The sequence below is a fragment of the Martes martes genome (genome assembly GCF_963455335.1).
Source record: "Martes martes genome assembly, chromosome: 9".
Lineage (NCBI taxonomy): Eukaryota > Metazoa > Chordata > Mammalia > Carnivora > Mustelidae > Martes > Martes martes.
In genome coordinates this window covers 89,195,823-89,222,366 of record NC_137896.1, presented here as the reverse complement: position 1 = coordinate 89,222,366, position 26,544 = coordinate 89,195,823, and the positions used below count along the sequence as shown (strand labels likewise).

The 26,544-nt window shown below is 38.4% G+C and overlaps 1 protein-coding gene across 1 annotated transcript in view; it reads right to left on the bottom strand.

The window, feature by feature from the left end:
- ALMS1 (ALMS1 centrosome and basal body associated protein) overlaps positions 1 to 26,544 on the bottom strand; it is a 202,301-nt gene that overhangs the window by 132,834 nt on the left and 42,923 nt on the right. The window contains exons 7-8 of the mRNA XM_080813640.1: positions 15,192 to 22,070; positions 14,026 to 14,159 (exon numbers count right to left, since the gene is read on the bottom strand). Of these exons, the coding sequence (XP_080669766.1) occupies positions 14,026 to 14,159; positions 15,192 to 22,070 (7,013 nt within the window). The remainder of the gene's footprint in view (positions 1 to 14,025; positions 14,160 to 15,191; positions 22,071 to 26,544) is intronic.

Sequence of the window (26,544 nt, the reverse complement as noted above, 5' to 3'; positions counted from 1 at the left end):
TGACAATACCCTAGCCCATGATGGCATGGGACAAAACTTCATCCCAAATGCTGCCTCCAAAACCTTCCACAACAGTAGAGATGACAACTGGGAACATGACTCCCCTGAGTGGTATTCTGTCCATTAAACACATTAAATTATGTGTTTACCCCAAGGCCCCCTTATTTACTACAACGCTTGCTGCTTGAGTGTGAGGCAGTCCTATGACTGCCAGGCTGGTCTCCACTGCACTTTAGAGCTTTGACAGGCCAAAGTATCTGTCAAGACTCATAAACTTACAGAGGCCCCTTTAAACACTTCACTTAGTTACTGGCCCTCACCATACCCATTAGATCGGTCCAAGCTTTTTACTAGGGGTTAGTAAACTTAATCTCTACTGGAAGAACCACTCTGGCTATGGATGCTACCGCCAGAGCATCCCCCGCAACACTCTCACAGGACCACAGCTGTAAGGTCACCTCCCTCACGACCCCAAGGAGACCCTTTCCCACTGTCACCACTCAGCTTTCCACAATCCTCCCACTGAAGCCCTCCAATAGTCTATTTCTATCCCATGGGCAAGAACTAGGGCTCATTTGTTGAGCCACTGTAATTGCTGGGCACGTTAATGAACTCAACAAAGGCTTAGCCTAGCCTGTGCTCATTTGCCCACCAAAAGGCATCCCACACATCTCTGTAGTTTGCCAGACCACTCTCTGTGGTGCTCAACTGTTCCCATGCAGGACACTTTGCAGGGCAGTACGTGGTATCTGGCAGGAGACCCCACACGCTCTTTGTAGTTCCACATATTTGTGCAGGCACCAACACCACAAAAATGAATAGAACATATATCTTGTCCCAAAGAGCACAAACCCCACAGTCTTGGGCCCTGTAGCCTACTCACTCAGGGGAACTCTAACTTACTCTTGTTTCCACAATGAAACAGTCAGTGTTCACTGTGAGTCCAGTCCATATATGGTTCTCCATACATGCACTTCTTCCCTCAAACTCCAACACATCTGCCTCCTTGCTGGTCCCCTAGGAGTCCTGTCTGTTCACACTAATGTATTTCAGTACCCTGGCACGACCCTTACAACCTAATAAACAGGACCCCCAGTCTGTCTTTCTGTCCCCTCATGTCAAAAGCATTCAGAATGCATTCTCATTATGTTGAAAATAGATCTGCTACTGTCCCTTGTGGGGAACACCAATACACTAGGCACACAACAACAAATTATTAAGGCAAACACTAACCTGTCAGCCACTCTGGCTGAATACATTGGACTGCTACCCCAAAGCGTAGACTTCACACAAGGTTCTTTAGTGCGAAGAGTTTAGGATAAGCACTTTATATTCCTTATTGGTAAAGGAAGAGGGTATATACACGGTAGAGTGCATCACCTATTGCATACGTATTAGTAATTCTGGACAAATTTAGACTAATTTACAAAAGGTGGCCTAACAGGTACAAATATTCCATAATCTTTCCCAAGTTTTTAATCAGATACTTACCTTAAAGCTGTCCATGGGCTTTATTTTCTTGGCTGGACCCTGACAAATGGAGGGATGGTTACAGACAGGATTTTAAACTACCATTTGTCTATTGATATTGTTGACTGGCATTTTGGCTTTGCTCAAATGTTTCATGAGCTAGGTGACCAAAACCCTGCCAGTGGCTTTTAACATCTCCACCAACTAGACCATGCCCATGGTTTTCCCTAAAGACTAATGCCTAGGCATCACAGGGTCAATTGTGATGAGAAAAAAGCTATTTTGAGTTGCTGCCTAGGCATTTTACAGTGTGACAACCCTGCTCACACCCAGAGTCTGGACAGTTAGATAAGGACCTGAGCTTAGGATTCCCCTCCAGAAGTTCCACTTTGTTTCCCTCAGGCAGCTTTTAAAACAACTACTTAGAGTTAAGACTATGAAGTTAGTGACCTCTGCTCAACTACCTCATAGGTAATAGGTGTCTGTGACCCTGTTCTCTATCTCCTGCTTGTTCAGACCTGGGACAAAGGACTGCCTTTCTCTCAGCTCAGTGACTGCCCCTTGCCCCTACTCAGAGCCACCCACCCACCACAGACCCCTGCTTCTGGGATCTATAAGTAACAAATGCTGTAATCTAACTCCCTTTGTGTGAGTGTACTGAAAGTGCATCTTAAATCAAAATGATCTTGGGGTTTTCCCTCCCCCAAAGTGGGAGTTTGGATGCTAAGGAAGTGATCTGCCAGTCCTGTGAGCATAGCTAATGTCTCCTTATTCAGTGGGTCATAATCTGCATATAATATACCAGCTACAGGTCCCATAACAGGATACTACAAAGCAAAAAAACAAATTAAAAAAAAAAAAACTAGTTGAAAAGAAAAATAGAGCATCAAAACTAGACATGTCAAGATGTTGAAATTATCAGATCAGAGACTTAAAACAAGGATGATAAATATGCTAAGAGCTCTGATGGATAAAATGAACAGCAGCTAAGGACAATGAAAGCAAGAGGACAGAGATCCTAAGAAAGAATGAAAAAGAAATGCTAGAGAACAAACACTTTAATAGAAATGAAGAATGCCTTTGATGGGCTTATTACATTATTACCAGACGTGGCTAAAGAATGAATCTTGAGCATAAAGGTATCTCAACAAAAAGCTCCAAAACTGAAAGGCAAAGCGAACAAAGACTGAAAAACAAACAAAAGAACAGGACATCAAAGGACTCTATGACAACTAGAACAGGTGTAATACATGAGCAATGGAAATACCAAAAAGAAAAGAAAGGAATGGAAGAAATACTTGAAAAAATAACCATGACTAGGGACACCTGGGTGGCTCAGTTGGATTAAACATCTGCCTTCAGCTCAGATCATGACCCCAGTTTTCTGGGATTGAGTCTGGAATCAGGCTTCTTGCTCAGTGGAGAGCCTGCTTCTCCCTCTGCCTGCCATCCCCCACCTCCCACTGTGTGAGCTCTCTCTCTCTCTCTCTCTCTGACAAATAAATAAATAAAACATTTTTAAAAATGACTAAAAATTTCCCCCACATTAATGTCAGACACCAAAGTACAGATTCAGGAAGCTACAAAACACAAAGCAGGATAAATGCCCCGCAAAATTACACATAGGTATAACGTTTCAAAGTACAGAAAATCAAACATTAAAAAAAAAAAATAGACAGACACCTTGATGGTTCAGTTGGTTAGCATTTGCTTTAGGCTCTGGTCATGATCCCAGGGTTCTGGGATGGAGTCCCTGCATCAGGCTCCCTGCTCAGTGAGGAGTCTGCTTCTCCCTCTGCTGACCAGAAGGAGAAGTGCTTGTGCTCTCTCTCTCTGACAAATAAATAAAATCTTAAGAAAAAAGTAATAAAGAAAAAATACTGAAAGAAGTTATTTGGTAAAAAAAAAAAAAAAAAAGTCTTATCTACAGAGGAACAAAGAATTACATCCACTTTATCCTCAAAACCTATGCAAACAAGAAAAGAAGAGAATAAAATATTTGAGTGTTGACGAAAATAAAAATACACACTTGGAATTCTCTACCCTATGAAATTATCCTTGCAACTGAAGAAGAAATGAAGGGTTTCCCAGACAAACAAAAATTGAGGGACTTTGTTGCCAGCAGATTTGCCATGCAACAGATGTTAGTAGAAGTACTTTAAAGAAAAGAAAAATATAGTCAGAAACTTGGATCTACATAAAAGGAAGAACATCAAAGAAGGAGTAAGTGATAGTTAAAAAGAAAAATCACACACACACTTTTTTTTACTTCTAATTGATCTAACAGATAATAATCTGTTCAAACTATTGCTTGTGTGTGTGTATATATGTTTATGAACAACTGACAGCAATGACACAAGGTACGGGAGGAAGAAATCAGGACTACAGTTGACCCTTGAATAACAGCGTGGATCCACTTACACAGTGACTTTTTTGATACATACAGTACTATAAATGTATTTTCTCTTTCTTATGATGGTAACATTTTCTTTTCTCTAGATGTTTTTGTAAAAATATAGTATATAATACACATACTGTACAAAATATTAAGTGATTATGCTATCATTAAGGCTTCTGACCAACAGTAGGCTATTAGTAGCTTTGAGAGTCAAAAAGTTATATGCAGAATTTCAACTGTATGGGGAGCTGGTTCCCCTCACTGCTGTACTATTCAAGTATCAACTGTATTTTGTTATTAGAAGGTACTCACACTACCTGAAGTGCTTAGTATTATTTGAAAATGAACTTCAACTAGCTGTGAATGTTCTACAAATTCTAGGGCAACCACTAAAAAAAGGTTAAAAACATTTTTTTTAAATGTAACTGATATGCTAAGAAATGAGAGAAAATATAATGATATAAAATGTTTAATTAAAACACAAAAGACAGGGAGACAAAAACTGGAATGAAGAACAAGGGCAACAAATAAAAATAGTAGTCAATACGGTAGATATTACTCCAACTATACCAGTAATAACTCTGAAAATCAATGATCTAAGTACACTAATTAAAAGACAAAGATTGGGGTGCTTGGGTGGCTCAGTGGGTTAAAGCCTCTGCCTTCGGCTCAGGTCATGATCCCAGGGTCCTGAGATCGAGCCCCACATCAGGCTCTCTGCTCAGCAGGGAGCCTGCTTCCTCCTCTCTACCTGTCTCTCTGCCTACTTGTGATCTCTGCTTGTCAAATAAATAAATAAAATCTTTAAAAAAATTATAAAATAAGAAAAGACATTGTCAGAGTGAATCAAAAAACAAGATCTTACTACATGTTATCTATGAGAAAGGCACTTTATTTGCAAAGACATGGGTGGAACTAGAGGGTATTATGCTAAACTAAGTCAATAACAGAAAGACAATTATCATATGATCTCACTCGTATGTGGAATTAAAGAAACAAAACAGAGGATCATAGGGGAAGAGAGGAAAAAAATGAAACAAGACGAAACCAGAGAGGGAGACAAACCATAATCATAGGTAACAGAGGGTTGCTAGAGGGGATGGGGGTATAGGGATGGGGTAAGTGGGTGATGGACACTGGAGAGGGTATGTGTTGTAATGAGCACTGGGTATTATATAAGAGTGATGAATCACAGACCTGTACCCCTGAAAGAAATAGTACATTATATCTTAATTAACTGAATTTAAATAAAATAAAATAACATTTCTAAAAAATAAAAATAAAATTTATAATTAAATATTCAGTCCATGATTACAAGTAGGGGTGATATAACAAAGCCTAAAAATAAAATATCATTTTAGTTAAGTGGGACAACAGTTCCTGTCCTGTTGGGCTTTTCATTGAGAATAATAATAACAGAAATAATTTGGGGAGTGTTCCTATGTGTAAGGGTTGCTAGCCATTTTATGTGCATAATATGAGTTAATACTTAGCAAAACCTTAGAAAGTAGATGTCATTAACATTTCTATTTTATACATGTTGAAACCTAGAACAAAAAGGTTAGGTAGGGATGCCTGGGTGGCTCAGTTGGTTAAGCAGCTGCCTTCGGCTCAGGTCATGATCCCAGCATCCTGGGATCAAGTCTCACATCGGGCTCCTTGCTCGGCAGGGAGCCTGCTTCTCCCTCTGCCTGCCACTGTGTCTGCTTGTGCTCACTCCCGCTCCTCTCTCTCTCTCTGACAAATAAATAAATAAATCTTTTAAGAAAAAAAAAAAAAAAAAAAAAAGGTTAGGTAACATTTCTAAGACTTAAAAGTGAGTTTTTGATAGAGCCATGAATCCAACACCAGAGCCGCAAACAAAAAGTGTACTACTTTTGTTTACTGGCTTTTAGCCTAGAGTGAATTTTCAACTTTTCCCCCTCTGCTGAGCAAACTCTAAGAAAGGAGGTGAAATTCAGAATATACATACATGCACATATGTACATACAAATGCATATGTATATATGAATATGTATATGTTGAGTTTTTCATATCTACATCTATATCTATCTACATCTATCACTAGAAAGGAGATTTCAAGTGAATAAGCCCAGAGTTGTCTAATAAATGGAAAACAATGTAAAAAAAAAAATCCACTTTATCTATTTAAATTTTTAAAGGGGTGGGGGCTGGAGGAGGGTCAGAAGGAGAGAAAGAGAGAGAATCTGAAGCAGGCTCCACACCCAGCAGAGAGTCCCATGTGGCGCCCAATCTCACAACCCTGATATTATGATCTAAGCCAATATTAAGAGTTGGACACTTAACTGACTGAGCCACCCAGGTGCCCCAAAGAAGCCACTTTATCTTTTTTTTAAGATTTTATTTATTTATCAGAGAGAAAGAGAGAGATGGAGAACGTAAGCAGGGGAACAGCAAAAAGAGGGAGAAGCAGGCTCCCTGCCAAGCAAGGAGCCCAATATGTGACTAGATTGTAGGACTCTGGGATCACGACAAGAGCCAAAGGTAGACGCTTAACTGACTGAGCCACCCAGACCTCCCAAGAGAGCCACTTTAAGTATAAAGACACATATAGATTAAAAGAAAATGGATGGGGCGCCTGAGTGGGTCAGTCAGTTAAGTGCCTGCCTTCGGCTCAGATCATGATCCCAGAGTTCCGGGATCGGGCTCTCTGCTCCATGGGGGAGTCTGCTTCTCCCCCTCGCTCCCCCTGCCTGTGCTCGCTCGCTCTCTCTCTCTTTCTCACTGTCTGTCAAATAAATAAATAAAATCTTAAAAAAAAAAAAAAAGGTAAGCAAATGAAAAAAAAATATACCATTTTAAAACTAACCAAAGGATGTAGGAATACTTTACTAATTTCAAACAGAACAGACTTCAAAGCAAAGAAAGTCATCAGGGATAAAGAAGACCATTACATAATGATAAAGGGGTCAATTCTCTACATAACAATCCATAATGTATATGTGCCTAACAAAAGAGTGTTAAACTACATGAAGCAAAAACTGATTTTATTATAAGAAGAAATAGATGAATCCATTATTATAGATGGAGACTTCAACATCCTCATCAGAATGAGCAGATCTATCAGGTAGTGAATCAGTAAGGACATAGCTCAACAATACCATAAATCTACTGGATATAATAGGTATCTATAGACTACTTCAGCCAAAAACAATAGAATACACAATTTCTTAAGCTTACATGGAACATTCACTAACACAGGTCACATTCTGAGCCATCAAACACACCTTAACAAATTTAAAAGAATAAAAATCACATGTCTGCTTTTAGACCACAATTAAACTAGAAATCAAAACAAGAATGGTAACAAGAAAATCCCTAAATATGTGATTAACCAATATATTTCTAAATAAATCATGAATCAAAGAATAAATCTCAAAAAAAATTTAAAAGCATATTAACCTAATACTTAAAAACATATTAACTTGAAATGAAAACCCAACTTATGAAAACTTGTGGGATGCAGGGAATGCATGGCATAGAAGGGAATTTTTAGCATTAAATTATATAGTAGAAAAGAAGAAATACCTAAAATCAATAACCCAAGTTTCTACATTAGTTAACTAGCAAAAGAACAGCAAATTAAGTCGAAAGCAAACAGAAAAAAAGTATAAGATTTAGAACAGAAATCAATGAAATTGCAAACAGAAAAATGATCAAAACAAAAAAACTATTTCTTTTAAAGACCAATAAAATCAATAAGTCTCTAGCCAGAAAGGAAAAAAAAAAGAAGACACAAATTACTAATATAAAAAAGGAAAGAGGTGACATCACTATAAACCCCATGGACATTATAAGGATAATAAATAGTATGAACAACCATATGCCCACAAATTTGATAACCTAGATGGATTTCTGGAAATAAAAAATGTACCAAAACTCACACAAAGAGGAAGACATTTCTTTCTTTTTTTTTTTTTAATTTTGTTTATTTATTTGAGACAGACAGAGAGAGACAGTGAGAGAGGGAATACAAGCAGGGGGAGTCAGAGAGGGAGAAACAGGCTTCCTGCTGAGCAGGGGAGCCCAATGCGGGCTCAATTCCCAGGACCGTGGGATCACGACCTGAGCTGAAGGCAGATGCTTAACAACTGAGCCACCCAGGCACCCTAAAGGAAGACATTCTGAATAGGCACCTATTTATTAAAGAAACTGAATCAATAATCTTTCAAAAGAGAAAATGCTAGGCCCAGCTGGATTCAGTGGTGAATTCTACCAAACATTTAAAGAAAAAATTACACCAATTCTTACAATCTCTTTCAGAGGACAGAAGCAGAAGAAACACTTCCTAATTCATTTGATTTTACAAGGGGGAAAAAAAAACAGAGACCAACATCTCTCATGAATATAGATGCAAAAATCCTCAATGAAATATTACCAAATCAAATACAAAAAAGTAGAAAAATAATTATACACCATGACCAAGTGGGACTTATCATTCAAAAATCAATTAATATGATCACATCAACAGGCTAAAAAAAGAAAAATGACCCTTGTATCAGTAGATGTAGAAAAAGAATTTGACAAAATCCAACACGTATTTGTGATAAAAACTATCAGTAAATGAGGAATAGAAAGAAACTTCCTCAACATGATAAAGAGTATTGGCAGAAAACCTACAGCTAACCTCTTACTTTATGGTAAGAACTAGAAGCTTTCCCACAAAGACCAGGAACAAGTTAACAATATCCCATCTCACCACTCCTTTCCAACATCAAAATGGAATTCCTAGCTAATGCCATAAAACAACTAAAGGAAATAAAAGGTATACAGATTGAGAAGGAAGAAATAAAACTGTCTTTGTTTGTAGATGATCTGATCATCTATGTAGGAAATCTACAAGAATCAACAAACTCCTGGAACTAATGAGTGATTATAGCAAAAGGCAGGATACAAGGTTAATATACAAAAGTCAACTGCTTTCCTATATACCAGCAATGAATAACTGGAGCTCAAAATAAAAAACATAATACCATTTATACTAGTATTCCCAAAAATGGAATACTTACATTAAACCTAACAAAATATCCTACAAGCTCTCTATGAAGAAAACTGTAAAATCCTGATAAACGAAGTCAAAGAATAAATAAATGGAGATATTCCATGTTTATGGATAGAAAGACTCAATATTGTTAAGACCTCCCAACCTGACATTGTTCCTCTTAACTTGAACTATATAGATTCATTGCAATGCTAATCATAATCCCAGCAAGTTATTTTGTGGATACTGACATACTGCTTCCAAAGTTTGTCTGGGAAAGTTAAAAACTCAGAATACCCAACATTATACTAAAGAAGAACGAAGCTGGAGGCCTGACACTAAAAGACTTACAATTAAGCTATAGTAATTAAGACAGTGTGGTATTGGTCAAAGCATAGACAAACAGATCAAAGAACAGAACAAAACCCAGAAACAGATCCATGTAAATATAGTCTACTGATCTTTGACAAAGCAACAAAGGCATGGAGCAAAGATAGTCTTTTCCACAAATGATGTTGGAACTGAGCATTCACAGGCAAAAAAATGAATCTAGATACTGATTTAAAACTCCTCACAAAAACTGGATCATAGACCTAAGTGTAAAATGCAAAGCCTAGAATATAACAAAGGAGAAAACCTCAATGACCTTGGATACAGTGATTACTTTTTAGATATAACATCAAAGGTACAATCCTTGAAAGAGTAATTGATAAGACGAACTCACTATAATTAAAAACTTCTGTTCTGCAACATACAATGTCAAGAATGAAAAGACAAGCCACATATTGGAAGAAAATATTTGCAAAAGACACGTCTGATAAAGGACTATTATCTAAGATATACAAAGAACTCTAAAGAATCAGTAAGAAATCAACCCAATTTACAAATGGGCCAAAGACATTAACAGATAATTCACCAAAGAAGACATACAGCTGGAAAAGAAGCATATGAGAGGATGTTCCACATCATATGTCATGAGGGAAATGAAAATGAAAATGAAACTCCTAACCACCTGGGTGGCTCAGTCAGGTGAGCATGCTACTCTTGGTTTTGGCTCAGGTATGATCTCAGGGTCATGATCCCAGGGTCATGAGATAAGCCCCACCTCAGGCTCCACACACAGTACAAATCTCTTTGTTCTTCTCCCTCCCCCCCTGCTTATGCACTCTCTCTCTCAAATAAATAAGTAAATAAAATCTATAAATTAAAAATTTAAAAAATAAAACAAACAAGATTCACTCCACACCTACAACAATGGCCCAAATCCAAAACACTGACAATACCAAATGCTGGCAACAGGAACTCTGAATCACTGTGGGTAGAAATAAAAAATGGTACAGCCACTTTGTAAAACAATTTTGGTTTCTTTTTATCTCTCCCCTATTTAAGAGAGAGAGAGAGAGTGTGTGTGTGTGTGTATGTTTTTAACTGAAGGATAGCTGACATCAAAGTTATAAACAGCTTGGTGGTTTCTTACAAAACTAAACATAAGACTCTTGCCATATAATCTAGCATTTGCACTCTCTGATAATTAACCAAAGGAGCTAAAATGTCTGATTTCCACATGAAAGAACTGCATAAGGATGTTTATAGCAGCTTTATTCATAACTGCCAAAACTTGGAAGCCACCAAGATATTCCTCAGTAGATGAAATAAACTCTGTGGCACATTAAGACAATGGAATATTACTCAGTGCTAAAAAGAAATGAGCTAGCAAGCTATGGAAAGTCATGGAGGAAACTTAAATGCATATTAATAATCCAGAGAGGCCAACTGAAAAGGCTAAATTCTGTTTTAGTCCAACTATATGATGTATTAAAAGTATAGAGAAAGCAGAAAGATCAGCAGTTGCAGAGGAAGTGGGAAGGGGCAGAATTAGGGTGGTGAAAATACTCTTATGATATAGTGATGGATACATGTCATTACACATTTGTCCAAACCCATAAACTATATAACACAAGGAGTGATCCCTAATGTAAACCAAGGACTTTGGGTTATTACGATGTATCAATGTAGGTTCATCAATTGTAGCAAATATACTACTCTGGGGAGGGATGCTGACAATGCCAGTGGAAGTGCATGTGTAGGGCAGGGGGTCTATGGAAAATCTCCATATCTTCCTCTCAATTCTGCTGGGAACTTTATTTTTTTTAAAGAATTTATTTACTTATTTGACACAGAGAGCAAGAAAGAAAGCACAAGCAGGGGGAACAGCAGACAAGAGGCAGAGGGAGAAGCAGATTCCCCTATGAGCAAGGAGCTCGATGTGGAGCCCGATTCCAGGCCCCTGGGATCATGATCTGAGCCGAAGGCAGATGCTTAACCAACTGAGCCACCCAGGCACCCCTTGTTGTGAACTTTAAACAGTTCTAAAAAATAAAGTCTTTTTTTAAAAAGTTGATACAGTATTAAAATAAACACTGGAATTCCTTCTGCCATGATTCAACAACTGAACATTTTCCCCTATCGGTTCCATACAAACACTGGTAAATGACACTTCAATCCTAAATAGTTCACCACCACACCTGCTAAGAATAGGGACACTCACCTGTCATAAAACCACACTACCAATATCACACCTAGGAAATACTCCATACCATTTCCTAACAAGTCAGCTACTTTTCTTGGAAGATAAACCTGAGAGACAAGGACTTTTCTATCTTGTTCACATCTAATCTATTTAAGATTTATAGACATCTTCTTAGAAAATCAGCCAATTCATGAGAATTTTAAATCTAATTAAAAAAGATATATATTTTCTTATGACTTTAAAACTTCTCAATGGTATGATTAGCATACTCCTCTTAATTTATAACATCGAATTATTTTCTTGTAATCTTCTAGTCAGAGACTGCCTATTGATGTGGAATTTTTCTAAGACTGAGCTCTAAGTGGTAATGTTCAATTCTATTATTTTCCTGTTTTTTCCTCTTAGGTTTGTTTTATGATTTTCTTTATAAACTTAAGAGATACTGATCCATACACCAAGATGATATAAATTCCTGACTTTAAACCTTTCCTGTCTTCAGACATTACCAAACAGAAAAGGGAAAAGAAAGGAGGGAGTATCCTGCTAAGAACAGACAGTAAATCTATACATACAAAGTGAATTTTGTTATCATAGTTTGGGAGGAATCAAAATGATCTGAGTAGTTAATGCCAACAAGCAATGTAACAGGGTGTCTTTAGGAGCCTACAAAATGTAATTTGTTGTCCCCTGCACTTCTGTGGACTAAAGGGCAGTAAGGTAAATAAACTTGTGGTTTGGAGTTGTACATGAACAAAAATCAGTTCCTTGACATAGAAAACAAATAGCAAAACGACAGAAGTAGGTCATACCTTATCAGTAATTACTTTAAATGGATCAAACTCAATCAAAACATCAGGGATTGGCAGAATCGCTAAAAAAACCCTTATTCAACTACATACTATCTCTAAGAGACCCACCTTAAGGAAATTCTGACATAAGGTACAACATGGATGAACCTGAAGACATTATGCTAAATGACATACACTCATCACAAAAAGCAAATACTGTTATGATTCTACTTAAACGATGTACTTAATTAAAATCAAGGGTGCCCGGGTGGCTCAGTCTGTTAAGTGTTTGCCTTCAGCTCAGGTCACGGTCCCAGAGTCCCAGGATGGAGCATCAAGTCGGGCTCCCTGTTCAGCAGGGAGTCTGCTCCTCCTCCTCCTGCCCCTCACCCCACTCATGCTCTCTCTCTAAAATAAATACATTTTTTCAAAAATCTTTAAAAAAAAATCATAGGGGTGCCTGGGTGGCTCAGTCAGATAAACATCTATCTTCAGCTAAGGTCATGATCCCAGAGTCCTCGGATCAAATCCCACAGTGGGGTCCCTGCTCAGTGAGGAGTCTGCTTCTCCCTCTTCTTCTGCTGCTCCCCCTACTTGTGCTTGCTCTCTCTCTATGTGTGTCAAATAAATAAATAAATCTTTAAAAAAATCATAAAGACAGAATGGTGCTTGCCAGGGGCTGGCAGGAGGGTAGAATGGAGAGAAATTATCTAACAAGTACAAAGTTTCACTCTTGTAAGATGAAAAGAGTTTCTGGAAATGGGATGATGGTGATGATTTCAAATATATATATAAATCTAAAATCCAATCAAATTTATACTTTTAAAAAACTTTTCCAAAAGAGATAAGCCAAATAATTATGCTGTATCACTGACAAAAAAATTTCTAAAAAACTATAAATTAGGCCATAAAGTCTATGCATTATCAATTTTATAGTATTAATAGTAATGATAATAATTGCCAATTATTGAGAACTAAATACCACATATTCCACTAAGCATTATCTCATATAACCCATATCAAAACCCTGTAAGACAGGTATTACTGTAGCCATTACTATTCATGAAAGCAGACCAAATGCCACATCCACAAAAGAACAAACTATGATACAGTCTTACACTAGAATACTTACAGTACTAAAAATGAATAAACTAAAACTACACACATTGACACAGAGAAATCTCAAAAACCCAAGTCTGTGTGAAAAATGTATTCTCAGAATATATATACCATGTGATTCCATCTATTAAAGAAATTAAAACTATACTGAACAGCAAGAGAAAATCAGTACATGTCGGGATGAAGACACAAAGGACTTCGATGGTATTTGGTAACACTCCATTTTTCAAGTTAGTGGGCCAATATATATAGGAATTATTTTTATTTTCTTTATTCTTTATATGTTTCATATATATTTTCTTTACTATGCATCAAATAGTTCACAACTGAAGCAAAATAAGTATTATTAAAAAGAAAATCATTTAAACATAAGCTATTATAGCTCTATGTTCTTAAATAGATAATATATATCTGAATATGGCTGGACTTCATCTGTACCCCAAGTTACCACCTTCACGAGAAAATACAAATGACAAGGCAAATTTATTCTTATTTTCCTAAGGAGATAATTTTTTTTTCAACAGATGAGTTTGGAAGTAATCAAAAACTACTGAACCTAATACTTAAATATTAATTTTGAAGAAATAAGACTTTCAACACTTTATCCAAAGACTATTAATGACTCAGCCCATGTCATCAATGCCCAAGTACGAGATACCAACTCTATACTGCCCTTTCTTTCACATTTTCTCTCTTCATGTCTAGATTTCTTTTATACCTTGGACAAGTCAGTTGTTCTCTCATGAGCAAACAACTTTGCTTTGATCTCTTCTACTTTTCTCCTGTCATCTTCATTTAATTCTGAAATGGAGTAGCCACATTCATGAGCCAAATTAAATTTCAGATTCCAGGCTGAGAAGAAAATATAAAAACACTTGAGATAATGCAATGCAAAAATGATAATTTTCAGTGATTATAAGAGCAGAGAAAACCATCAATATATCCAGCTAAATGCCACCACAATACTTAGCAAAATGTGTTCTCAATTATATGACAAACTATTTTAAGTTCTTAAAAGCAATCATTTCACTGAAAACTGTGATTTTTAAAAACCACATTCTACAGATATTTCTCCAAAGAGGCCACTTTAACCATGATTTTTAATTATTTTTATCTTAATCTTCCTTCCAATCAGGATGGTCCCTTTCCCTGCCCTATTAGGTCCTGCTACAGTTACTGTTGCTTCCATGAGAGCTGATACTTAAGGTTTCTGGAGTCAGAATATACGTAAGTGATAAAAGGAACAGCGTAGGTAGTTTATCTCAAGGGAAAACTTATAAAGAAATCAGGGAGGCCTGAACTGTTAGTTTTAAGTGGCTTTCTAAACATATTCCTTATTTTGTCTTCAAAAAAAACTTTTTAATGGCATTCTACTATTAGAGACTAACGGGATTGTTAAATATCCTTTTTCAAAGCTCCAACCCAAGTTTTAGTGTGAAATACTTGTTTTTTCTAATGTCTAAAATACGCTCTAAGAATTTTATTAGAAAAGGAGAAATGTATATATAGTTTTATGATGCAGCTTGATTTAGAGCAGAGCAAATTGTTTTCATTTTTTTTTCTGCCTCCAAAATAGAATACCGAAATAGAAGAATTAAGGAAACAGAAAAACTTCAGGAATCTGAAAACCCAAGCTATCTTTTTACTCTCCTTCAGGCTTTAGAAACTACCTAAGACCCTAACCTCAAACTGGCACTATTAATACTGTGACTTAGTTATACTATTGGTTAAATGGACTTATTCTGGATTACAGTGGAAAATGTAATCATTCTAACAGTCCTACAAGAATATAAATTCAGACTCCACAAATACTTAACTTTAAATAAATTAAAGTATGATGTTTATAAGCTTGACCTCCCTTTATAACAAATCATCAGTTCCTACCTCGTGCTCGTACTCGACATTCCTCTTCTTCTGCATTTCTGAGTATTTGTTTAGCATGATTCAATGACGATTCACATTTCAGAAGGTTTCTGACATGTGCAGCCAGTGAATCTACACTGCTACCACCAGCATCATCACTCTCCAGCACACCTTCTTCCTCTCTACTATCTGCCAAGCTTGTCTTGGGTGAAGCATATGGAAAGAAGTTTAGAAGAACATCAGAAACTGACTCCAATGAATTACTGTCCCACGAGCAGGAGCTGGCATCACTACTTGAATCACTTTTAATGATAGTCATCATAGGTATAACAATTTTATTCCCAATGGTTCCACTATACCCTTCAGGCTCAGATCTCATTACAGATTTGGCTGCTCTACATTGCTGAAGGGTTTCATCTACTGTCACTCTGGCTTTGCTTTCTGCTTCCTGTAGAGGACTTCTAACTGTAGTTGAACTAATGAACTCCCAATTCTCAATGCCTCTCTGGCATTTCAGATTTGCCTGTGTGCTAATATCCTTCTGTATGCACTTGTTGCTTGGGCTTTCCTCTGTAAATGGCAGATTCTGAGGCAAATCACCATTAGATTCATCAGCTGTGAGGGGTTCTTTGAAGCAAACCACCTTCTTAGATTGTATAAATGAAATATCATTAACATCTCTGAAAGGGACAAGGGGAGCAGAAAAATTGCATCGTTTCAGTGCTATATTTTCTGCCTCCATTAAAAGGGTCCGAATCTCTCTAAGAGTTTTGGAACCACTTGTATCTTGAATTTCCTCAGACCCAACATCTTCAAAACCTGAAGTTTCTGGTTTACTTATTACAACTCTACCATCAGTCTGAGAACTTAAAGGCATACTGTTTGAGATAACACTGGAATTCGAAGAATCCAAATTATCTATTAGCATTTGAACATGGTCTGAAACAAGTTTCTGCTTCTCACTATGTGAGTAAGTACCAGGGGTAACTGTTGATAACCCAGTAATCTGATCAACTTGCCCAACACCCCTTGAGAACATCAGAGCATCTTGCGTTACATGTTTATCTGGAAAATTCTGTTGATAGAATATATTTGGTTTCTGTCTGTGGGAAAAGGAACTAGAAGGAACCGTTGGTAACAGACTTTTCTGGTCAGCTGGTACAGGAATTGCTGAAACTTTCAGTGCATCTTCAGGTAGATGTTTGTCTGGCAATTCCTGTGGGCAGAAAATATCAGACGGCTCTCTGTGGGAATAGGAACTAGAAAGAGGTATCCCAGAGTTCACATCAGTTGGTTCAGAGATAGGTGAAATTTTCAAAATATCCTCACTACAATGTCTATCTGGCAGTTCTTGTTGAAAGAAAATACTGGGCTTTACTCTCTGAGAATAGGAATTACGAAAAACTGTCAGTAATGGAGTTGTGTGGTTATCTGGTCCAATCACAGTTGAAATTTTGGGCTTTTCTTTTTGTGAGTAGGAACTAAGGGGAGCTGTTAGTAACTCAGTATTTTGGTCATCTGGTAAAGTCACAGGTGAAAGCTTGAGTTTCTCCTTATGTGAGTAAGAGCTAGAAGGTCCTATTGGTATCTCAGTCTTCTGATCAGCAAGTCCAGGAAGAGCAAAACTCTTTAAAGCTTCTTCAGTAACAGCTGGCAACTCCTGCTGTTTAAAAATACTGTCCTTCTCTCTATAGGAGTAGGAACTAGAGGGAATTATATGTATCCCAGTCTTCTGGTCACCTGGTCCAGAAACAGCTGAAACTTTCAGAGCTTCTTCAGTAACAGCTGGCAACTCCGTCTGGTAAGAAAAGATGGGGCTCTCTCTATGTGAATAGGAAGCAGAGGACCCAAATTGTACCCCAGTCTTCTGGTCAGCAGACCCAGGAGCCCTTAAAATTTTTACAGTACCTTCATCAGGATCTGGCAAATCCTGCTGGTAAGAAATGATGGGCTTCTCTCTATGTGAGTAAGGAGTAGAGGTTACTACTGGTATTCCAGTCTTCTGGTCACCTAGTCCGGGCACCCTGAAAACATTTAAAGATGCTTCAGTAAGATCTGGAAACTCTTGCTGATAAATGATGGGCTTCGCTCTATGTGAATAAGAAGCCGAGGTAACTGTTGGTTTTCTGGTCTTCTGATCACCTGGTCCTGAAACAGCTGAAATTTTCAGAGCTTCTACAGCCAGCTGATCGTCTGACAAGGGTTGTTGGTACAAAATACTGGGCTTCTCTCTATGAGAGTAAGAAACAGAAGATACTGTTGGTATCCCAGTCTCCTGGTCAGCTGGTCCAGGAGAAGGTGAAACATTCAGAGCCTCTTCAGTGAGAGGTCTATCCGATAAGGCCTGCTGATAGAAAATAATGGGCTTCCCTCCAAGTGAGTAGGAACTTGAAGGTACCGTTGGTATCCCAGTCTTCTGATCACTTGTTCCAGAAACAGCTGAAACTTTCAGAGTCTCTTCAGTTAGATGACTGCCTGATAACTCCTGCTGGTAAAAAATATTAGACTTCTCTATGTTTGAGTAGGAACTAGAAGGTTCTGTTGTTAACCCAGTCTTCTGGTGAGTTGGTCCAGGAACAGCTGAAACTTTCAGAGCCTCCTGAGGTACCTGGCCATCTGTCAAGCCCTGTGGGTAGAAAATGATGGGCTTCTCTCTAGGTGAGTAGGAACTAGAAGGTTCTGATGGCAACCCAATCTTCTGGTCAACCGGTCTAGGAATAGCTGAAACTTTCAGAGCCTCCTGAGACACCCGACTGTCTGTCAAGCCTTGTGAGTAGAAAATAATGGGCTTCTCTCTATATGACTGGGAACTGGAAGGTACTGATGGCAACCCAGTCTTCTGGTCAGGTGGTCCAGGAACAGCTGAAACTTTCAGAACCTCCTGAGGTAACTGACTATCCGCCAAGCCCTGAGGGTAGAAAATAATGGGCTTCTCTCTATATGAGTAGGAACTGGAAGGTTCTGATGTCAACCCAGTCTTCTGGTCAGCTGGTCCAGGAATCGCTGAAACTTTCAGAGGCTCCTGAGATACTGGACTGTGTGTTAAGCCCTGAGGGTAGAAAATAATGGGCTTCTCTCTATATGAGTAGGAACTGGAAGGTTCTGATGGCAACCCAGTCTTCTGGTCAGCTGGTCCAGGAATAGCTAACACTTTCAGAGCCTCCTGGGATACCTGACTGTCTGCCAAGCCCTCTGGGTAGAAAATAATAGGCTTCTCCCGTGGTGAATAGGAACTGGAAGGTTCTGATGGCAACCCAGTCTTCTGGTCAGCTGGTCCAGGAACAGCTGAAACTTTCAGAGCCTCCTGAGGCACCTGGCCATCTGTCAAGCCCTGTGGGTAGAAAATAATGGGCTTCTCCCTGTATGAGTAGGAACTGGAAGGTTCTGATGGCAACCCAATCTTTTGGTCAGTTGGTCCAGGAACAGCTGAAACTTTCAGAGCCTCCTGAGATACCAGACTGTCTGTCAAGCCCTCTGGGTAGAAAATAATGGGCCTCTCCCACAGTGAGTAGGAACTAGAAGGTTCTGGTGTCAACCCAGTCTTCTGGTCAGCTGGTCCAGGAATAGCTGAAACCTTCAGAGTCTCCTGAGGTACCTGGCCATTTATCAAGCCCTGTGGGTAGAAAATAATGGGCTTCTCTCTAGGTGAGTCAGAACTAGAAGGTTCCGATGGCAACCCAGTCTTCTGGTCAGCTAGTCCAGGAACAACTGAAATTTTCAGAGCCTCTTCAAGTAACTGACTGCTTGGCAAGGCCTGAGGGGAAAAAATAATGGGCTTCTCTTGTGGTGAGTAGGAACTAGAAGGTTCTGGTGTCAACCCAGTCTTCTGCTCAGTTGGTCCAGGAATAGCTGAAACTTTCAGAGCCTCCTGAGGCACCTGGCCATCTGTCAAGCCCTGTGGGTAGAAAATAATGGGCTTCTCTCTAGCTGAGTAGGAACTAGAAGGTTCCGATGGCAACCCAGTCTTCTGGTCAGCTGGTCCAGGAACAGCTGAAATTTTCAGAGTCTCTTCAAGTAAATGACTACCTGGCAAGGCCTGAGGGGGAAAAATAATGGGCTTCTCTTGTGGTGAGTAGAAACTAGAAGGTTCTGGTATCAACCCAGTCTTCTGGTCAGTTGGTCCAGGAACAGCTGAAACTTTCAGAGTCTCCTTAGGTACCTGGCCGTCTGTCAAGTCCTGTGGGTAGAAAATGATGGGCTTCTCTCTAGGTGAGTAGGAACTAGGAGGTTCTAATGGCAACCCAGTCTTCTCATCAGCTAGTCCAGGAACAAGTGAAATTTTCAGAGCCCCTTCAAGTAACTGACTGCCAGGCAAGGCCTGAGGGGAAAAAATAATGGGCTTCTCTTGTGTTGAGTAGGAACTAGAAGGTTCTGGTGTCAACCCAGTCTTCTGGTCAGTTGGTCCAGGAACAGTTGAAACTTTCAGAACCTCTTGAGGTACCTGGCCGTCTGTCAAGTCCTGTGGGTATAAAGTAATGGGCTTCTTCTCTCTAGGTGAGTCAGAACTAGAAGGTTCCGATGGCAACCCAGTCTTCTGGTCAACTGGTCCAGGAACAACTGAAACTTTCAGAGCATCTTTAAGTAACTGACTGCTTGGCAAGGCCTGAGGGGAAAAAATAATGGGCTTCTCTTGTGGTGAGTAGGAACTAGAAGGTTCTGGTGTCAACCCAGTCTTCTGGTCAGTTGGTCCAGGAACAGCTGAAACTTTCAGAGCCTCCTGAGACACCTGGCTGTCTGTCAAGTCCTGTGGGTATAAAGTAACGGGCTTCTCTCTAGATGGGTAGGAACTAGAAGGTTCTAATGGCAACTCAGTCTTCTGGTCAGCTGATCCAGAAACAGCTGAAATTTTCAGAGCCTCTTCAGTGCGATGAGTATCTGTCAAGTCCTGAGGGTAGAAAATAATGGGTTTCTCTCTATGTAAGGAGGAAAGAGAGGGAACTACTGGTATTCCAGTCTTCTGGTCAGTGGGTTCAGAAACACCTGTAACTTTTAGAGCTTCTTCAGGTAGATGACTGTCTGGCAAGCTCTGTGGGTAGAAAATAAAGGGCTTTTCTATATCCGAGTAAGAAGTAGAAGTTATTGTTGATATCTCGGTCTTCTGGTCAGTAGGTTCAGGAACAGGTGAAACTTTCTGAGCCTGTTCAGTTAGAGAACTATCTGTCAACTCCTGTTCGTAGAAAATACTGTGCTTCTCTCTATGTGAGTAGAAATTAGAAGCTTCTGATAGTAACCCACTATTTTTTTCAGCTGGTTCAGAAGCAACTGAAATTTTCAGAGCCTCTTCAGATTGATGACTACTTGGTAAGACCTTCTGGTAGAAAATATCAGGCTTCTCTCTATGTGAGTAGGAACTAGAGGATACTGCTGGTATCCCAGTCTTCTGGTCACCTGGTCTAGGAGCAGATGAAGCTTTCAGAGCCTCTTCAGTTAGAGGACTATCTGGTAATACCTGCTGATAGAAAACATTGGGCTTCTCACCAAGAGAGTAGGGCCTAGAGGGCACTACTGGTATCCCAGTATCCTGGTCAGCTGGTCCAGGAACATCTGGAACTTTCTGAGCCTGTTCAATTAGATGACTATCTGGCAACTCCTGTTTGTAGAAAATACTGGACTTCTCTCTACGTGAGGGGAAAGTAGAGGTTACCGTTGATATCCCAGTCTTCTGCTCAGTGGATCCAGGAGCAGAAAATTTCAGAGCCTGTTCAGTTAGATGACTTTCTGGCAATGTCTGTTGATAGAAAATAGGGGGCCTCTCTCTGTGTGAGTAAGAAGTAGAGGGTACTGCAGGTATCCTAGTCTTCTGGTCAGCTGGTTCAGGAAGAGCCACAATTTTCTGAGTCCGTTCAATTAAATGACTATCTGGCAAGACCTGCTGGTAAAAGATACTGGGCTTCTCTCCAAGGGGGTAGGAATGTGAAGATAATGTAGGTATCCCAGCGTTTTGATCAGCTGGCCCAGGAACAAATGAAACTTTCAGAACCTGTTTAGTTAGATGACCGTCTGACAACTGTTGCTGGGAGAAAATAATGTGCTTCTCTCTTCGTGAATAGGAACTAGAAGGAACTATTGTCTTCTCAGTCCCCTGGTCAGCAGATACAGGAACAGCTGAAATTTTCAGAGTCTCTTCAGTTAGATGACTCTCTGGCAAGGTCTGAGGGTGGAAAATACTATGTTTCTCTCCACTTGAGTAAGAACTTGGAAGGACAGTAGGTATGCCACTCTTCTGGACAGGAGAACCAGGAATACCCGAAACTTTTACAGTCTCTTCAGTGAGATGATTGTCTGGCGGTGCCTGCTGGTAGAAGATATTATGTTTCTCTCTATGTAAGTAGGAACTTGGAAGGACTGCAGGTATGCTAGTCTTCTGGTCAGGAGGATGAGGAACACCCAAAACTTTCAGAGCCTCCTCAGTTAGACGACTGTCTGGCGGGGCCTGCTGGTAGAAGATATTATGCTTTTCTACATGTGAGTAGGAGCTTGGAAGGACTGTAGGTATGCCACCCTTCTGCACATGACCAGGAACAGCCAAAACTTTTAGAGCCTCTTCAGTTAGATGACTGTGTGATAAGGCTTGTGGGTAGAAAATATTGGGCTTCCCTCTTTGTGAGTAGGAACTAGAGGGTACTGTTGATATCCCAGTCTTCTGGTCAGCTAGTTCACTAATAGCTGAAAGTTTTAGAGTCTCTTCACTTATCTTACTATCTACTGGTGCCTGCTGGTTGAGTGTATCAGTATGCTGACCAACAGTATTCTCTTGAGGAGACCTTAAAGCCAACTGAGGAAAGTCCTCAGGGAACAAGGATAAATGAGATCCAGTATCTGAATCTCCAGCAGTAGCAGTGATGCCTGGTTTCGAGCTGGAATGAGTAACTTCAGGTATGCCTCCTTTAGAAGTATCTCCTAAAAAAAGAGACTTATTAATACTAATATTATATGTTTTTTAATTAAGAAATATTTCTTTGATGCATAAAAGAAATAAAGAAAGCTTTCCTTCCTTTGACCTTTTACACTTCTAGTAAGAAATCCTAAGAAAACAGTCATCGAAGGAGATAAATATTTACAAAGATATTAATTATAAAGCCATTTACAACAGCAAACTAAAGAAGACATAATTCAAATATTCAACAATACAGTAATGTTTAAAAATAGCAACATATCCATTTGATATGATAGGTGGATCTTTATTAAAATTTGGATTTTTAAAGAATTTTTTTTAAAGATTTTATTTATGTATTTGACAGACAGAGAGATCACAAGTAGGCAGAGGCAGGCGGGCGGGGGGGGGAAGCAGGGTCCCTGCTGAGCAGAGAGCCCAATGAGGGGCTCGATCCCAGGACCCTGGGATCATGACTTGAGCCGAAGGCAGCGGCTTAACCCACTGAGCCACCCAGGTGCCCTGGATTTTTAAAGAATTTTAATGTGATGGGAAAATGCTATCCAGTCTGGACTTTAATTTCACACTAGTTATAACCTAATAAGTTAGCCTGTTATTGTGCCATGTATGCCATTAAAAGACATGCGACTCCTCAATCAGAGACAAAATACTTCATTCCATGGCATAGCAAAGGATGTTCAACTTATTTTCATGGGTTCCCCTATCCCTTGAGTCTTCAAATGGCAATGCAATATGGCCCAGTGCAATATGGCCAATATGGACGCTATGCAAGCAGTGGGTTTTAAATGATTCTTCTAGTAAATGCGCCCTCAGAAAGATATGTTTGTTAACTATATGAAACTATAAAGTGTCTAAAGATTACACTAAGGATTCTGAACTTAACTCTAAATTGCATGGGGAGTTGATAAATTGGAATTGACCTATACTGCAGAAATACAGATTCGAGATGAGTGGGAATAGGATGCAAAAGCGTAAGTAGTACTATCTAACAGAACTTTCTGCAACAACAGAAATTTCTGTATTTGTACTGTCTAATCCAGTACTTCTAAATCTAAATGTCAGTGGGAAGTAAATGACTGCAATAGAAATGATAAGATTTGACAAGATATGTATTCATCCATTTGTTCATTCAAAAAATAATTAATGTTCACTATGTGCCAGTCACAGTTCTAGATATAGGAAATAGGGCAATAAACAAACAGACAAAGTTTACACTCTAATTTTGCCTTACAAAGCTTACACTCTAATAGTAGGAAGCAGACAAAAAATAAATTAATAAAACATATGGGATGTTAGATGATGGCAAAATGGTTGATATATACAAGTATTATCTATACAGCTCTTCCTCAACTTACAATGGAGTTACATCCCAATAAGCCCATCATAAGATGAAAACATGTAAGTCAAAAATACATACAATAATCTCACATACCAAATATCACAGCTCAGCCTCACCTAACTTAAACATGCTCAGAACATTTGCACTAGCCGAAAATTGGGCAAAATTACCTAACACAAAAACTATTTGATAATAAAGTGTTAAGTACCTTGTTACTGAATACTGTACCAAAAGCAAAAAAACCAGAATGGCTGTATGGGTAGAGAATGGTTGTAAGTGTATCAGGTTTTTACCATTATAATCATGTGGCTGACTGGGAGCTGTGGCTCACGGATGATACCCGACATCACAAAAGAATATCATACCACATATGGCTAGCCTAAGAAAATAGCAAAATTCATAAACTGGAGTATGGTTTCTACCGAATGCACATGGTAAAGATGAAAATCCTACGTCAAAGCATCCTAAGCAGGGGACCTTCAGCACTTTACATATAAAGAAATTAAGTTTCAAAGATGAAGATATAAGATTGCTTCTCAATATGAAGATCTTACTAACTTGCAGATTCTGATTCAATAGGTCTATGGTCAATAGGTCTGGGTGGCTCAGTGGGTTAAAGCCTCTGCCTTCGGCTCAGGTCATGATCCCAGGGTCCTGGGATCGAGCCCCACATCGGGCTCTCTGCTCAGCAGGGAGCCTGCTTCCCTTCCTCTCTCTCTCTGCCTGCCTCTCTGCCTACTTGTGATCTCTATCTGTCAAATAAATAAATAAAATTTTTTTAAAAATTAGGTCGAGTGGGATGTGAAATTTTGCATTTCTAACAAAATCCCTAGTGATGTCCCATACTTTTGGTCCTCAGACTACATTTTGATTGGTAAAGAAATACAACTTCTCCAGAGTTCTACAGTAAAAGACAAAAACAGGTACTTTAACCTTTTAATTCTAACTCCAAATTCTGAACGCTTTTCACTAAATTATTAGTTACTGCTATTCTAAACCCAATGATGAGCTTCAAAAAAGTAACTAAATATAGCATTAAATGGGTTGAGGAGTGAATTATAAGGTAAGGAAGTACCTTATCAAGTATTAACTCTTCAGGAAAACTAAAGGAGAAGGGATGAATGTAATCTGTACAGTAACTTGAAAAGGAATAGAAGTTATGGAAAGTTTTGTGAGAAAAAAAGACTCAAGAAATTAATAAAGCAAAACAGATTAACAAAGTGAACAACATATGGCTCACAGAGGAAATCAAAAGAGAATCCAAAAATACCCTTTGGGTTATGGACATTGGGGAGGGTATGGGCTATGGTGAGTGCTGTGAAGTGTGTAAACCTGGCAATTCACAGACCTGTACCCCTGGGGCTAATAATACATTATATTTTAATTTAAAAAAAAACCTGAAAAAATGAAAATGGAAATACAATATACCAAAACTTATGGGGTACAGTTATAGCAGTTCTAAGAGGGAAGTCCATAATGATAAATGCTTACATTAAGAAATAAGAGGATTTCAAATAAACAACCTAACTTTACATCTTAAAGAACCAGAAAAAGAACAAACAAAGCCCAAAGCCAGTAGAAGGAAGAAAACATAAACCAGAGCAAAAATAAATGAAGGAGAAACTAAAAAGACAAAAGAAAAAAAAAATCAATGAAACAAAGATCTAATTCTTTTAAAAGATAAATAAACTGACAAATCGTTAGCTGAATCACCACCACCACCACCCAAAGAAACCCAGAGGGGACACAAATAATAAAATACAAAAATGGAAAAAGAAATATTACAACTGATATCACAGAAATATAAAAGATCATAAAAGACTTTCTACAAATAATTTTACATCAACAAATTTTACAATCTAGAAAAAACATATAACATACAGGACTGAATCACAAAGAAATAGGAAATGTGAATAAACCAATTATTAGTAAGGAGATTGAATCAGTAATCAAAAGTGTCCCAACAAATCAAACTCTAGAACCAGATGGCTTCACTGGTGAATATTCTACTGAATATTCAAATAATTTACACCAAAATATCTCAAATTCTTTCAAAAAATAAAAGGGAAAACTTCCAAACTCATTTTATAAAGCCAGCATTACTCTAATACCAAAACCAAACAAGGAAATTACAAAGAAGTAAAATTATAAGTCAATGCCCCTAATGAACAGAGATACAAAAATCCTCAACAAAATATTAGCAGACTGAATTCAACAATACTTTAAAAAAATCATGTAACATTATTAAGTGGGCTTTATTCCAGGAATGCAAGGATAGCTCAATATCTGCACATCAATCAATATGTTACACCAGTATTAACAATGAAGGATAACAATCATGTGATCAGTTCAGTGGATGTACAAAAAGCAACTGACAAAACTCAACATCCATTCACAATAAAAACTCTCAATAAAGGGGGTGTTGAGGGAACATATCTCAACATTATGAAGGCCATATATAAAAAGCCCACAGCTAACATTACCCTCAACAGTGAAAAGGTGAAAGCTTTTCCTCTAAGATCAGGAACAAAATAAGGGTTCTCACCCTCACCACTTTTATTCAACATAGTATTGGAAATCCTAGCCAGAGCAGTCAGGCAAGAAAAGTGTGGGGGGGCGGGGGAGAGAAAGGCATCCAAATAGGCAAGGAAGAAGCAAAACTGTCTCTGTTTACAGATGACATGGTATTACATATGGAAACTCCTAAAAACTCCACCAAAAAACTGTCAGAACTAATAAATTTGGTAAAGTTGCAGGATACAAAATTAACATACAAAAATCAGTTATGTTTTTATACACTAATAAAGAACTATTAGAAAAGTCAAGAACACAATCCCATTTACAATTACATTATTTTAAAAAACCCCTAAGAATAAATTTAACAAGGGGGTGGAAGATTTGTATAAGACATTGATGAAAGAAGTGGAAAAAGACTCAAATAAATGGAAAGATAATTTACACATCTGAGATCAGCTCAATGACCTCAGTGTAGGATAAACACAAAGATCCACACAACATCATAATCAAAATGTTGAAAGACTGAGTATCTTGAAAGCAGCAGGAGAAAACAAATCAATACAAGGGAATGTTAATAAGATCAATAGTTGATTTCTCATCAGAAACAATACAGGCCAGAAGAC